General features: G+C 44.7%; 1 protein-coding gene across 2 annotated transcripts; it reads left to right on the top strand.

The window, feature by feature from the left end:
* Nucleotides 1-1,333: 1,333 nt before the first annotated feature.
* Nucleotides 1,334-2,355, top strand: LOC125555920 (uncharacterized). Of its 2 annotated transcripts, none has more exons than XM_048718721.2 (4): nt 1,334-1,572; nt 1,676-1,785; nt 1,865-1,992; nt 2,065-2,355. In XM_048718721.2, exons 1-4 carry the CDS (start codon nt 1,395-1,397, stop codon nt 2,225-2,227), a joined length of 579 nt encoding a protein of 192 aa, XP_048574678.1. In that variant the 5' UTR covers nt 1,334-1,394; the 3' UTR covers nt 2,228-2,355. The 2 variants fall into 2 exon arrangements, with proteins under 2 accessions (XP_048574678.1, XP_048574679.1); XM_048718722.2 differs by having other exon boundaries at nt 1,865-1,983.
* The last annotated feature ends 11,065 nt before the right edge of the window (nt 2,356-13,420 follow it).

Genomic DNA, 13,420 nt, shown 5'->3' on the forward strand with positions numbered 1-13,420 from the left:
CTCCGCCTTACAGCCTTGCTTCCCATTGTCATTGCCATTGTAGCACGGCCTTCATGTATGGGTGACAGATTGGCCATAGGAATACTCCGGGATATACACCAGAGCAACTAATGTCGAGCATACGATGATGTCGCCCGTTTTCATTTCGTGAAAGTCCCCGTTGCTCAATCCGTTGCTTGTTTGGTTCGAGGTTGAGCTCACCCGCCGCCCTACATCAGTAGTCTTCCTAACTTCTATTCCCTTTCTCATTTCAGTCCTCGCCTTTTTCATCTTCCGTAGGGGCCTTTAGTCTTTTGATTAGAGTGGAGGTCGCGAGAGAGCAGAGCGTACCGCCCTACCATAGTCGCGAGGATACGCTTTCTCCGATGCTTGCTCTTGTTAGGAGCTTCTACCCGACCGATTAGCCCAGAGCACTAATACGCTTTCTTTCCTCGAACAAGTACCTTTCCTTCGTGGGGGTCTTCTGTTCACTCTGACGATTAGGATGAAGGAAGTATATAGGGAGGTCTGCCAGCCATTTAATGAGGAAGGTGGTCTTCATTTCTCTTGCGTATGGAAGCTTAAGGTCATTCCCTGCATTCCGTTTTTTGGTGGAACCAATTCACTTGAGTGAGACAGAGAAGAGTGGAATTTTGTGTGTAGGGGTGAAATCCGTAGATCTACGAAGGAACGCCAAAAGCGAAGGCAGTTCTCTGGGTCCCTACCGACGCTGGGGTGCGAAAGCATGGGGAGCGAACAGGATTAGATACCCTGATAGTCCATGCCGTAAACAATGAGTGTTCCCCGTTCGTTGTAAAGGCTATGATACCAGGCTTCCAGGCCACATGCGCCTGTTCCATTTCATGTTCCATTTTAGGCCCCCCAGATGAACCATATAGCCAAGAGAAATCATGAACCAGAATAGAAGAGCTTGCCCCACCCATGAGTAAATATTTCATAGTAGCCTCATTAGACCGTAGATCTCTCTTGGTATATCCAGACAATAGGTAGGAATATAAACTGAAACATTCTGGAGCTACAAAGATTCAATCTCAGAACGGTTTCAATCTATTTATATCATACCTTCAACCAAACGCATAATTATGAGCACGCGGCTGTACCGCTCAAGGCTCGAGCTAGCAAGATGGTGGCGTGGAGCCGGCTTGGCGCTTACGGGGCCACGGCGGCGCGCGGCCGTTTGATCGTGCATGGATATGCCACGCGCGCACGGCGCCTCGTCGTCTCGCCGCCGCCATCCATGACCCACCGCTCCACAGCTCCGTCCGTTCTCCCTCTCCACGGCACTACGTGGTTTGGATTCACGTATATATGACCCACACGCTCCCGCACCGGCCGCATCGGCCGCATCGGCGACAACCTGAGTCAATAAACACCAAGAACAAGAGAGGCGAACGATGAAGGTGGTGGTCGCGCTGGATGACAGCGGCGGGAGCCACCACGCGCTAGACTGGGTGCTACGCTCCCTTTTCCCCGCCGGCGATCAGCCGGCTACGGAGGAGGCCCGGCATGAGCTCGTGCTCGTCCACGCCCTGGAGCCGCTCCACCACGCCATGTGCCCGGTCGGCGGGCTAGGTGAGCTAGCTGACGACCAACATCACGGCACGCCTCGCGCGACATTGCTGCACATCAGCGGCGCTGATATGAATATGATATGATGTGATTGCCACGCACGCAGGGTCAGCGGTGTACGGCGCGCCGGAGATCATGCAGTCGGTGCGAGCGGCGCGCAAGGAGAGCGCGCGCAGCCTGCTCGACAGGGCCAGGCGGGTCTGCCACGGACGAGGGGTATGTAAAGCAATATAGGCCCTTGTGAGTTGTGACACACGCCGTCGGCTCATCAACTTAAGCCGTGGCTGCTGCGCAGGTGAGCGCGGCGGCGGTGCTGGTGGAGGGGGAGTCGAGGGAGGCGCTGTGCCGCGCCGCGGAGGACGCGGGCGCCGGCCTGCTCGTCGTCGGCAGCCGCGGGCTCGGCGCCGTCGGGAGGTGCGTTACGTACGTGTGCCCGTCTCACGATTGATCGCGATACATGCACGTACGTACGATTGCTCATTCTTTTGGCTGCAGGGCGTTCCTGGGGAGCGTGAGCGACTACTGCGCGCACCACGCCAGCTGCCCCGTCATGGTGGTCCGGCCGCCGCCCGTCGACAAGGATGGCCAGCGGACGAGGTCATCTCCAATCAGCTGCCCGTCACCATGTTTACAACAGGGGTGCTTAATGGCGGAATGATCGTCGCGCGTTTGTCATCGGGGCTTTTCACTGCCCGTATGATGTCTAGTATGTTCGATGTTCTGGCTTGGTGTCACTGTCAACAGATCGAATAGCGTTCATTAATAAAATTCACCATGATCGATGTCAACCCAGTTACTAAACGCAGGAAAAACATGTGCGTAGTTGTGTTTCGCCGTAAGCCGAGTGTAATCTGTCATCCGCTCGGTTTATATCACTGTAAGAGCATCTCCAACAGGCACGTTAAAAAAATGTTTACAGTGCCTTCGTAGCTAGTTTTTATGCGGCCGCTGCAAAAAATTGCGCGCGCAGCTTCAGCAGACGCGCTATATTTCTTCTCCTTCTACTCCGACTTGATACACATTCGGCTCCGACTCGATACGATAGGCATGGATAGATAAAAGGTACATAGATAGATAAAAACGATAGATAAAACGATACATAGGTAGTTCATAGCCTCCTCCTACGATAGATGAACGATAGATACAAAACTACTCCTCGTCGTCGTCCTCCTCCTCCTCCGACTCCGCCTCGATGATGTCCTCCTCTGACGTCTCAATGAAAGCGTCAAGGTACCGATCGTCATCGGAGTCCCAGGGCGACACTGCTCCTAGGTCGATGTTGAATTGAGAGGCCGCCTTCCGCATACGCCTGTACTCGCGATAGGCGGCTCGTTCCGTCCTCCTCTCCGCCCTCGTTTGCGCATAGAACTGGCGCTCGTTGATGACGTCCTGCGGGAAGCGTCACGCCACAGCGTCATGGCTTCCTCGTCCATCTCGGCAAGGCCGAGACGGCGCTCCCGCCTCCGATTGTGGCGACGATCCTCGTCGGTGATAAGCCGCAGGGGAGGCGTTAGCTCCCGCATCAGCACCTCCGGGAAGTTCATGTCCCTATGAGGCCGCCGTAGGCGCCACGCCGCCGCGTCGTACGCGCGGGCGCCCTCGTGGACGGTGTCGAAGGTGCCGAGGCCGAGGCGCATGTCGCCGGATCGGATCTCGGCGGAGAAGGCGCCGGAGGGGCGCGCGCGGACGCCACGGTAGCCCGAAACTCCGCGGCGGCATGGTGGCGCGGTGGTGGCGTGTCGGCGGCGAGGCGAGAAAGCGGGGAGAGAGCGGTAGAAGGCGCGTGGCGAGGTGGAGAGCAGTGAGAGGGCATGTGGCGGGTGTTAAACGAACATATTGAGTGCATCAACAGGTGACTTGCGTGGCACATATACATAGCTAGGGATAGTATTTTCTTCTAGTTTAAACATGTTGGACTCTATCTCGATCTCTCTCTCTCTCTGTGTAATCTCGATCTCCCTCTCTGTAATACTTCTGTTCGGTTATATCTCTAACCGGATGTCTTGTATCTCACACATACATCAATATATACACCTGCGGGCTCCCTGTTCGGGGGTTGAGACGCTTCCATCAATCTTTACATGGTATACAGAGCACGCCCTTCCATCACATCTAGTTCCTCTCCATCGATTCCCCACGCAACAACCTACAGCGCCTAGTTCTTCCTCGTTGATCCCCTACCCATCAACCCGCAGCCATGTCAACCTCCACCGCCACCATTACCTCCAGCCTCAATTACAACACCTCCGAGCCTCTCACCAGGACGAACTACGTCTGTAATAACCCAGATTTTTAGGGTTATTATTTTATGTTCTTAAGTTAAGATGAATAATTAAATCTGTATTATTTGTTTAAATAAATGATTGAGCACTGTTTCAAAGAAATATAATAGACATGCATTTTTCTCCCTGCAATAAAAATTAGATGGAATAACCACACAATCAGATAGGGTGTGCATTTGTGCACGTGAGTCTAGCATCCTTGCACTCACATGGTGGTGTTTGTATGTGGTAGTAGATAACTATAAGGGGGTTAACATGGCATTTGAATAGATGGAATTGGACCAGGTACAAATGATAGACCGGTAGATATTCAACTAGGTGCATGCATGTAATAATGAGAATGCACACGTATGTACTGTCCTTGCTAGCTAAGTAAAAATCTATGTGTACCTGGAGGTTGGCGTGGCATGCATGTAGTCTCTTGGACATTCTAGTCCTATACGTGGACTCTTCCTATGGTGGCCAGGTTGATTAGGCCTTTGCACTAGCTGTAGGGGCAGCAGCCAAATCTTTTTACCAGCTCCAAAGGTCAGCTGGAAGGGTCACTGCGGCTGTGATATTTTGCTAGCTTTCAACCCACAATCAACCCTATAAATAGGACCTCCTGCTGCTGGTTGTTGCAGCTTCAAACCATCTACTAGAGAACGAAAGAAGTGAGAAGAAGAGAGAGCGTGTGAGTGAGAGAGAGACAAGACATGGAGGAGTTATATGGGGCGTATAGGTGCTGCTGGAGTGAAGAACTGAGCCGTGTGTCCGGAGAATATCAGTATAGTATATGTACGACTATTGGATTATACATTGATGGATTTATTTGCTAGGAGAATATTATCTCCAAGGAGGAATCTTGTTATCTAAGGCAAGTAGCTGCTTTGCTAAACTCCCTGCATGCCTTATTGTTGTCTTCCTTGAGTACTTGATTATATTGTTGCACCTTGGTCTTTGTTGATCCTTTGTTGAGGGATGTGTTGTCCTCATAATTCATTTGTTGATGGAATCCGAGTATTTTGGAGGAACTCACGAAAAGTCATGAGTGTTTTGTCTTTGACTGGTATTTGAGTGATCCTATCATTTGATTTAAACACACATCCATCTATATTGGTGTCACGACGGCAAACGTATTGTACCGGTCACAGTTCAGGTATGGGATTGTCTGAGTTCTCCGCTAAGAACGGCACTCGTTCAGAAGCGTGTCGATGATGGATCCGTAGGAACGATCGACACTAGTAAGTCGAGTGGTCGGTTCTTGGGGGAATAAAGAGCTCTGCTCTTCTGGAACCTGTGTGGTTCTAGTCGAGGCTGTCGACGTCGGAGTACCCCTCTTAAGAGCGTAAAAGTGTGAAATTTCACTCATGTGACTCCCGGGTTGGGAAGCTTGTGGTCATGTGTGACGCCAATAAATTCCTGGTTGTTTCCATTAAATCTAGTTATATGTTCTTTTGTCCATTTCCACCAAAATACGTTCCGATAATTATTACCTTGTTTATCCTATGGATCAAGTTCATCTGTTGAGATACACTACCATACTATTCTTCTTTGTTGAATAGTGAAGTACCTACTTGCTGAGTATGACTTGTCGTACTCACCCTGGCTTTCTCTGTTTTTCTAGATGCAGACAATGTAACATAAGCATGTTTAGAAGATGTCATAGAAGAATAGGCTGGACCAGTGGGTGGGAAGCGACTAGAAAATAATTTATTTGAGCCATTTTGTAAATGTAAAGGAATTTGTATAGTTAATATATAAGCTTTTGTGATCCACTGTTGGTTTATGCCTGCTTAATCACGCCTTGCGTGACTATAGGCCCCTGGTCTATAGGCGCGCGGCGGCTGTCTCGCCTAGGCCCGGTCTCGGGGCGTGACAACATCCTCTGGCGAGCTCAACCACGATCCCAGATAATGGGCGCCGGCTTGTATGGCTACATAGATCAAACTATAGAGGAGCCTCCCAAAACCATCACCACCAAGGACAAAGAGGGCAAGGATCAGATCGTTTCAAACCCTGCCTACCCTCCCTGGCTCATCCAGGATCGGCAAATCGTCGCCTACCTTCTTCGTAACCTCTCCAAAGAAGTGCTTGTTCAGGTGGCCTCGATGGAAACTTCATATGCAATATGGACAGCCCTAAGCAAGATGTTCTCTGCAGTCTCTCTCTCGCGCGTCAATAACATCAGGGCCTCCCTCACCAACGCCCAGAAGGGCACACTACCGGCGGCAACCTACTTCGGTAATATGCGAGCTCTCTCTGATGAACTTGCAGCGGCAGGAAAACCGATCGGGGAAGACGAGCTGGTGTCTTTCATCATTGCGGGACTTGATATGGAGTATCAGCCCATCATCTCCGCATTGGACGTTCGTACTGATCTGATCTCCGTCGAGCAGCTCTTCTCCATGGTGGCAAACTTCGATCAAAGAGGCGAGATGTTCCATGGGACTGGCGCAGGCAGCTTCAAGTCGTCGGCCAACAGCGCTTCTCGCGGCCGCCAGGGACCCGACAAGGGGTTTCGTGGCCAGCAGAAAGGCAATGGCAGCGACGGATCTCGCGGCGGCGGCGGTGGCGGCGGGAACAACTACAACAACTCCAGCATCGGCTATCATGGCTCTGGTGGCGCCGGCTATAATGGTGGTAGTGGTGGCTATCATCAAAACAGCACCGGTGGTGGCCATCACAGCGGTGGTGGTGGTGGTGGATATTCCCAGCAGGGCAACTTCAGAGGTGGCTACAATCCTAGGCGCTCCTTCCACAACAGCAACAGAGGGCGCAACAATTTTCAGGGCTATGAAGGTTATGAAGGCAAGTGTCAAATCTGCAAAAAGACTAACCATATTGCTGAAGATTGTGATTGGTGCTATGCCGATGATACATCCCAAAGAAAAAAGGTTGCAGCTGCTGCTGATACTTCATATGGTGTTGACACAAATTGGTACCTCGACACGGGCGCCACAAATCACATCACTGGAGAGCTGGAAAAGGTGACAATGCATGAAAAGTACCATGGTCATGATCAAGTCTACACCGCATCCAATGGGACAGGTATGAAGATTAGTCATGTTGGTCAATCAATTATCAAAACCCCACATAAAGACCTTGTCATAAACGAAATCTTGCATGTTCCCAATGCTTCTAAAACATTTCTTTCCGTTCATCGCATTGCTCTTGATAACAATGTCTTTCTAGAGTTTCACCCTTATTTATTTTTGATCAAGGACCAGGTCACGAAGAGAGTTCTCCACAGGGGTACCTATGTGCAAGGGCTCTATTCATTGCTTCCTCAATACTGCAAATTCAATAAACAAGTGTATGGTGCCATCAAGCTTTTTGCTGAAAGGTGGCATAGTCGTTTAGGTCATCCCTTGTTTACTACTGTTCATCAAATTCTTAGTAAAAATAAACTCCCAGTTGTTGGTGAGAGAGATACAGAAACTATTTGTGATTCATGTCAAAAAGCAAAAAGTCATCGGTTACCTTATCCTATTTCTACCAGTGTGTCTACCAAGCCTTTGCAACTTATTTTTTCTAATGTTTGGGGACCAGCACCCACTTCTATTGGTAGACACTCTTACTATGTAAGTTTTGTTGATGACTACAGCAAATACACTTGGATCTATCTTCTTAAAAAACGTTCTGATGTGTTCCAAGTCTTTCACAACTTTCAAGCCCTTGTTGAACGTAAGTTTGATAGCAAAATCATTGCCATGCAATCAGACTGGGTGGTGTGTATGAAAACTAAATTCATTTTTTTAAAAAAATTGGCATATCTCATCATGTGTCTTGTCCCCATGCTCATCAACAAAACGGTTCTGTAGAACGTAAGCATAGACACATTGTTGAAGTAGGTCTAGCTCTTCTAGCTGCGGCCTCCATGCCCTTAAAATTTTGGGACGAAGCTTTTCTTACCGATGTTCATTGATGTCTAGTACACAACCTTCTTCTTGTAGACATTGTTGGGCCTCCAAGTGCAGAGGTTTGTAGGACAGTAGCAAATTTCCCTCAAGTGGATGAACTAAGGTTTATCAATCCGTAGGAGGCATAGGATGAAGATGGTCTCTCTCAAGCAACCCTGCAACCAAATAACAAAGAGTCTCTTGTGTCCCCAACACACCCAATACAATGATAGATTGTATAGGTGCACTAGTTCGGCGAAGAGATGGTGATACAAGTGGTATATGGATGGTAGATAAAGATATTTGTAATCTGAAAATATAAAAACAACAAAGTAACTAATGATAAAAGTGAGCGTAAACGGTATTGAAATGCGTTGAAACAAGGCCTAGAGTTCATACTTTCGCTAGTGCAAGTTCCCTCAACAATAATACATAACTGGATCACATAACTATCCCTCAACATGCAACAAAGAGTCACTCCAAAGTCATTAATAACAGAGAACGAACGAAGAGATTATGGTAGGGTACGAAACCACCTCAAAGTTATTCTTTTCAATCAATCCGTTGGGCTATTCCTATAAGTGTCACAAACAACCCTAGAGTTTGTACTAGAATAACACCTTAAGACACAAATCAACCAAAACCCTAATGTCACCTAGATACTCCAATGTCACCTCAAGTATCCGTGGGTATGATTATACGATATGCATCACACAATCTCAGATTCATCTATTCAACCAACACATAGAACCTCAAAGAGTGCCCCAAAGTTTCTACCGGAGAATCACGACGAAAACATGTGCCAACCCCTATGCATAGGTTCATGGGCGGAACCCGCAAGTTGATCACCAAAACATACATCAAGTGAATCACGTGATATCCCATTGTCACCACAGATACACACGGCAAGACATACGTCAAGTGTTCTCAAATCTTTAAAGACTCAATCCGATAAGATAACTTCAAAGGGGAAACTCAATCCATTACAAGAGAGTAGAGGGGGGAGAAAACATCATAAGATCCAACTATAATAGCAAAACTCGTGATACATCAAGATCGTATCACCTCAAGAACACGAGAGAGAGAGAGCGAGATCAAACACATAGCTACTGGTACATACCCTCAGCCCCGAGGGAGAACTACTCCCTCCTCGTATGGAGAGCACCGGGATGATGAAGATGGCCACCGGAGAAGGATTGCCCCCTCCGGCAGGGTGCCGGAACGAGTCTAGATTGGCTTTCGGTGGCTACAGAGGCTTCTGGCGGCGGAACTCCTGATCTATTGTGCTCCCCGATCGTTTTAGGGTATATGGGTATATATAGGAGGAAGAGGTACGTCAGGGGAGCCACGAGGGTGGAGGGCGCGCCCAGGGGGGTGGGCGCGCCCCCTACCTCGTGGCTTCCTCGAGGCTCCCTTGACATGGACTCCAAGTCTCCCGGGTTGTTTTCGTTCCAAAAATAAGTTCCGTGAAGTTTCAGGTCAATTGGACTCCGTTTGATTTTCCTTTTCTGCGATACTCTAAAATAAGGAAAAAACAGAAACTGGCACTAGGCTCTGGGTTAATAGGTTAGTCCCAAAAATCATATAAAATAGCATATAAATGCATATAAAACATCAAATGTTGATAATATAATAGCATGGAACAATCAAAAATTATAGATACGTTGGAGACGTATGAGCATCCCCAAGCTTAATTCCTGCTCGTCCTCGAGTAAGTAAATAATAAGAACAAATTTTTTGATGTGGAATGCTACCTAACATATTTATCCATATAATTCTCTTTATTGTGGTAAGAATATTCAGATCCATAAGATTCAAGACAAAAGTTTAATATTGACATAAAAATAATAATACTTCAAGCATACTAACTAAGTAATCATGTCTTCTCAAAATAACATGGCCAAAAGAAGTTATCCTTACAAAATCATATAGTCTGGCTATGCTTCATCTTCACCACATAACGTATTTAAATCATGCACAACCCCTATGACAAGCCAAGCAATTGTTTCATACTTTTGATGTTCTCAAAAAATTTCAATCTTCACGCAATACATGAGCGTGAGCCATGAATATAGCACTATAGGTGGAATAGAATGGTGGTTGTGGAGAAGACAAAAAGGAGAAGATAGTCTCACATCAACTAGGCGTATCAACGGGCTATGGAGATGCCCATTAATAGATATCAATGTGAGTGAGTAGGGATTGCAATGCAACGGATGCACTAGAGCTATAAGTGTATGAAAGCTCAACAAAAGAAACTAGTGGGTGTGCATCCAACTTGCTTTCTCATGAAGACCTAGGGCATTTTGAGGAAGCCCATCATTGAAATATACAAGCCAAGTTCTATAATGAAAGATTCCCACTAGTATATGAAAGTGACAAGATAGGAGACTCTCTATCATGAAGATCATGGTGCTACTTTGAAGCACAAGTGTGGTAAAAGGATAGTAGAATTGTCCCTTCTCTCTTTTTCTCTCATTTTTTTATTTGGGCCTTTTCTCTTTTTTATGGCCTCTTTTTTTATTTGGGCTTCTTTGGCCTCTTTTTTTCGTCCGGAGTCTCATCCCGACTTGTGGGGGAATCATAGTCTCCATCATCCTTTCCTCACTGGGACAATGCTCTACTAATGATGATCATCACACTTTTATTTTCTTACAACTCAAGAATTACAACTCGATACTTAGAACAAGATATGACTCTATATGAATGCCTCCGGCGGTGTACCGGGATGTGCAATGACTCATGAGTGACATGTATGAAAGAATTATGAACGGTGGCTTTGCCACAAATACGATGTCAACTACATGATCATGCAAAGCAATATGACAATGATGGAGCGTGTCATAATAAACGGAACGGTGGAAAGTTGCATGGCAATATATTTTGGAATGGCTATGGAAATGCCATAATAGGTAGGTATGGTGGTTGTTTTGAGGAAAATATATGATGGTTTATGGTACCGGCGAAAGTTACGCGGTACTAGAGAGGCTAGAATGATGGAAGGGTGAGAGTGCGTATAATCCATGGACTCAACATTAGTCATAAAGAACTCACATACTTATTGCAAAAATCTATTAGTTATCGAAACAAAGTACTACGCGCATGCTCCTAGGGGGATAGATTGGTAGGAAAAGATCATCGCTCGTTCCTGACCGCCACTCATAAGAAAGGCAATCAATAAATAAATCATGCTCCGACTTTATCACATAACGGTTCATCATACGTGCATGCTACGGGAATCACAAACTTCAACACAAGTATTTCTCAAATTCACAACTACTCAACTAGCATGACTCTAATATTACCATCCTCATATCTCAAAACAATCATCAAGTATCAAACTTCTCTTAGTATTCAATGCACTTTATATGACTTGGATGCCCATCATATTAGGACTAAATTCATATTCAAAGCAAATTACCATGCTGTTCTAAAGACTCTTAAAATAATATAAGTGAAGCATGAGAGTTCATCTATTTCTATAAAATAAAACCACCACCGTGCTCTAAAAGGATATAAGTGAAGCACTAGAGCAAATGACAAACTTCTCCGAAAGATATAAATGAAGATCAATGAGTAGTTGAATAATTATGCAACTATGTGAAAACTCACTAACATTTAAGAATTTCAGATCTTGGTATTTTATTCAAACCGCAAGCAAAACTAAATAAAATAAAATGACTCTCCAAGCAAAACACATATCATGTGGTAAATAAAAATATAGCTCCAAGTAAAGTTACCGATGAACGAAGACGAAAGAGGGGATGCCTTCCGGGGCATCCCCAAGCTTAGGCTTTTGGTTGTCCTTGAATATTACCTTGGGGTGCCTTGGGAATCCTCAAGCTTAGGCTCTTGCCATTCCTTATTCCATAGTTCAATCGAATCTTTACCCAAAACTTGAAAACTTCACAACAGAAAACTTAACAGAAAACTCGTAAGCTCCGTTAGTATAAGAAAATAAATCACCACTTCAAGGTACTATAATGAACTCATTCTTTATTTATATTAGTGTAATATTTACTGTATTCCAACTTCTCTATGGTTCATACCCTCCGATACTACTCATAGATTCATCAAAATAAGCAAACAACACATATAAAACAGAATCTGTCAAAAACAGAACAGCCTGTAGTAATCTGGATCAAACGTATATACTTCTGGAACCCCAAAAATTCTAAAATAAATTGTTGGACCTGAGGAATTTATCTATTAATCATCTGTAGAAAAATTTAACTAAATAGCACTCTCCAATAAAAAATGGCAACAATTCTCGTGAGCGTCAAAGTTTCTGTTTTTTACAGCAAGATCAACAAGACTTTCTCCAAGTCTTCCCAACGGTTCTACTTGGAATAAACACTAATTAAAACATAAAAACACATCTAAACATAGGATAGATGAATTATTTATTACTAAACAGGAACAAAAAGCAAGGAACAAAAATAAAGTTGGGTTGCCTCCCAACAAGCGCTATCGTTTAACGCCCCTAGCTAGGCATGATGATTTCAATGATACTCGTATAGAAGATAAGAATTGTAACATAAAAAGAGCATCATGAATAATATGACTAGCACATTTAAGTCTAACCCACTTCATATGCATAGGAATTTTGTGAGCAAACAACTTATGGGAATAAGAATCAACTTGCATAGGAAGGTAAAACAAGCATAGCTTCAAAACTTTAAGCACACAGAGAGGAAACTTGATATTATTGCAATTCCTACAAGCATATTTTCCTCCCTCATAATAATTTTCAGTAGCATCATGAATGAATTCAACAATATAACTAGCACCTAAAGCATTCTTTTCATAATTTACAAGCATAGAAATTTTATTACTCTCCACATAAGCAAAATTCTTCTCATGAATAATAATGGGAGCAAACTCAACAAAATAATTATCATGTGAGGCATAATCCAATTGAAAACTAAAGTCATGATGGATATCATTATTCTTTATAACATACAAGTCATCACAATAATCATCATAGATAGCAACTTTGTTCTCATAATCAATTGGAACCTCTTCCGAAATAGTGGATTCATCACAAAATAAAGTCATGACCTCTCCAAATCCGCTTTCATCAATACATCATAAATAGGAGGCATGCTTTCATCATAATAAATTTTCTCACTAAAACTTGGGGGACAAAAAATATCATTTTCATCAAACATAGCTTCCCCAAGCTTGTGGCTTTGCATATCATTAGCATCATGTATATTCAAGGAATTCATACTAACAACATTGCAATCATGCTCATCATTCAAATATTTAGTGCCAAACATTTTAATGCATTCTTCTTCTAACACTTTGGCACAATTTTCCTTTCCATCATACTCACGAAAGATATTAAAAAGATAAAGCGTATGAGGCAAACTTAATTCCATTTTTTTGTAATTTTCGTTTATAAACTAAACTAGTGCTAAAATAAGAAACTAAAAGACTCGATTGCAAGATCTAAAGATATACCTTCAAGCGCTAACCTCCCCGACAACGGCGCCAGAAAAGAGCTTGATGTCTACTACACAACCTTCTTCTTGTAAATGTTGTTGGGCCTCCAAGTGCAGAGGTTTGTAGGACAGTAGCAAATTTACCTCAAGTGGATGACCTAAGGTTTATCAATCTGTAGGAGGCGTAGGATGAAGATAGTCTCTCTCAAGCAACCCTGCAACCAAATAACAAAGAGTCTCT

This window comes from Triticum urartu, chromosome 5A (assembly GCF_056163025.1).
Source record: "Triticum urartu cultivar PI428250 chromosome 5A, HENAU_Tu73, whole genome shotgun sequence".
NCBI classification, from domain to species: domain Eukaryota; kingdom Viridiplantae; phylum Streptophyta; class Magnoliopsida; order Poales; family Poaceae; genus Triticum; species Triticum urartu.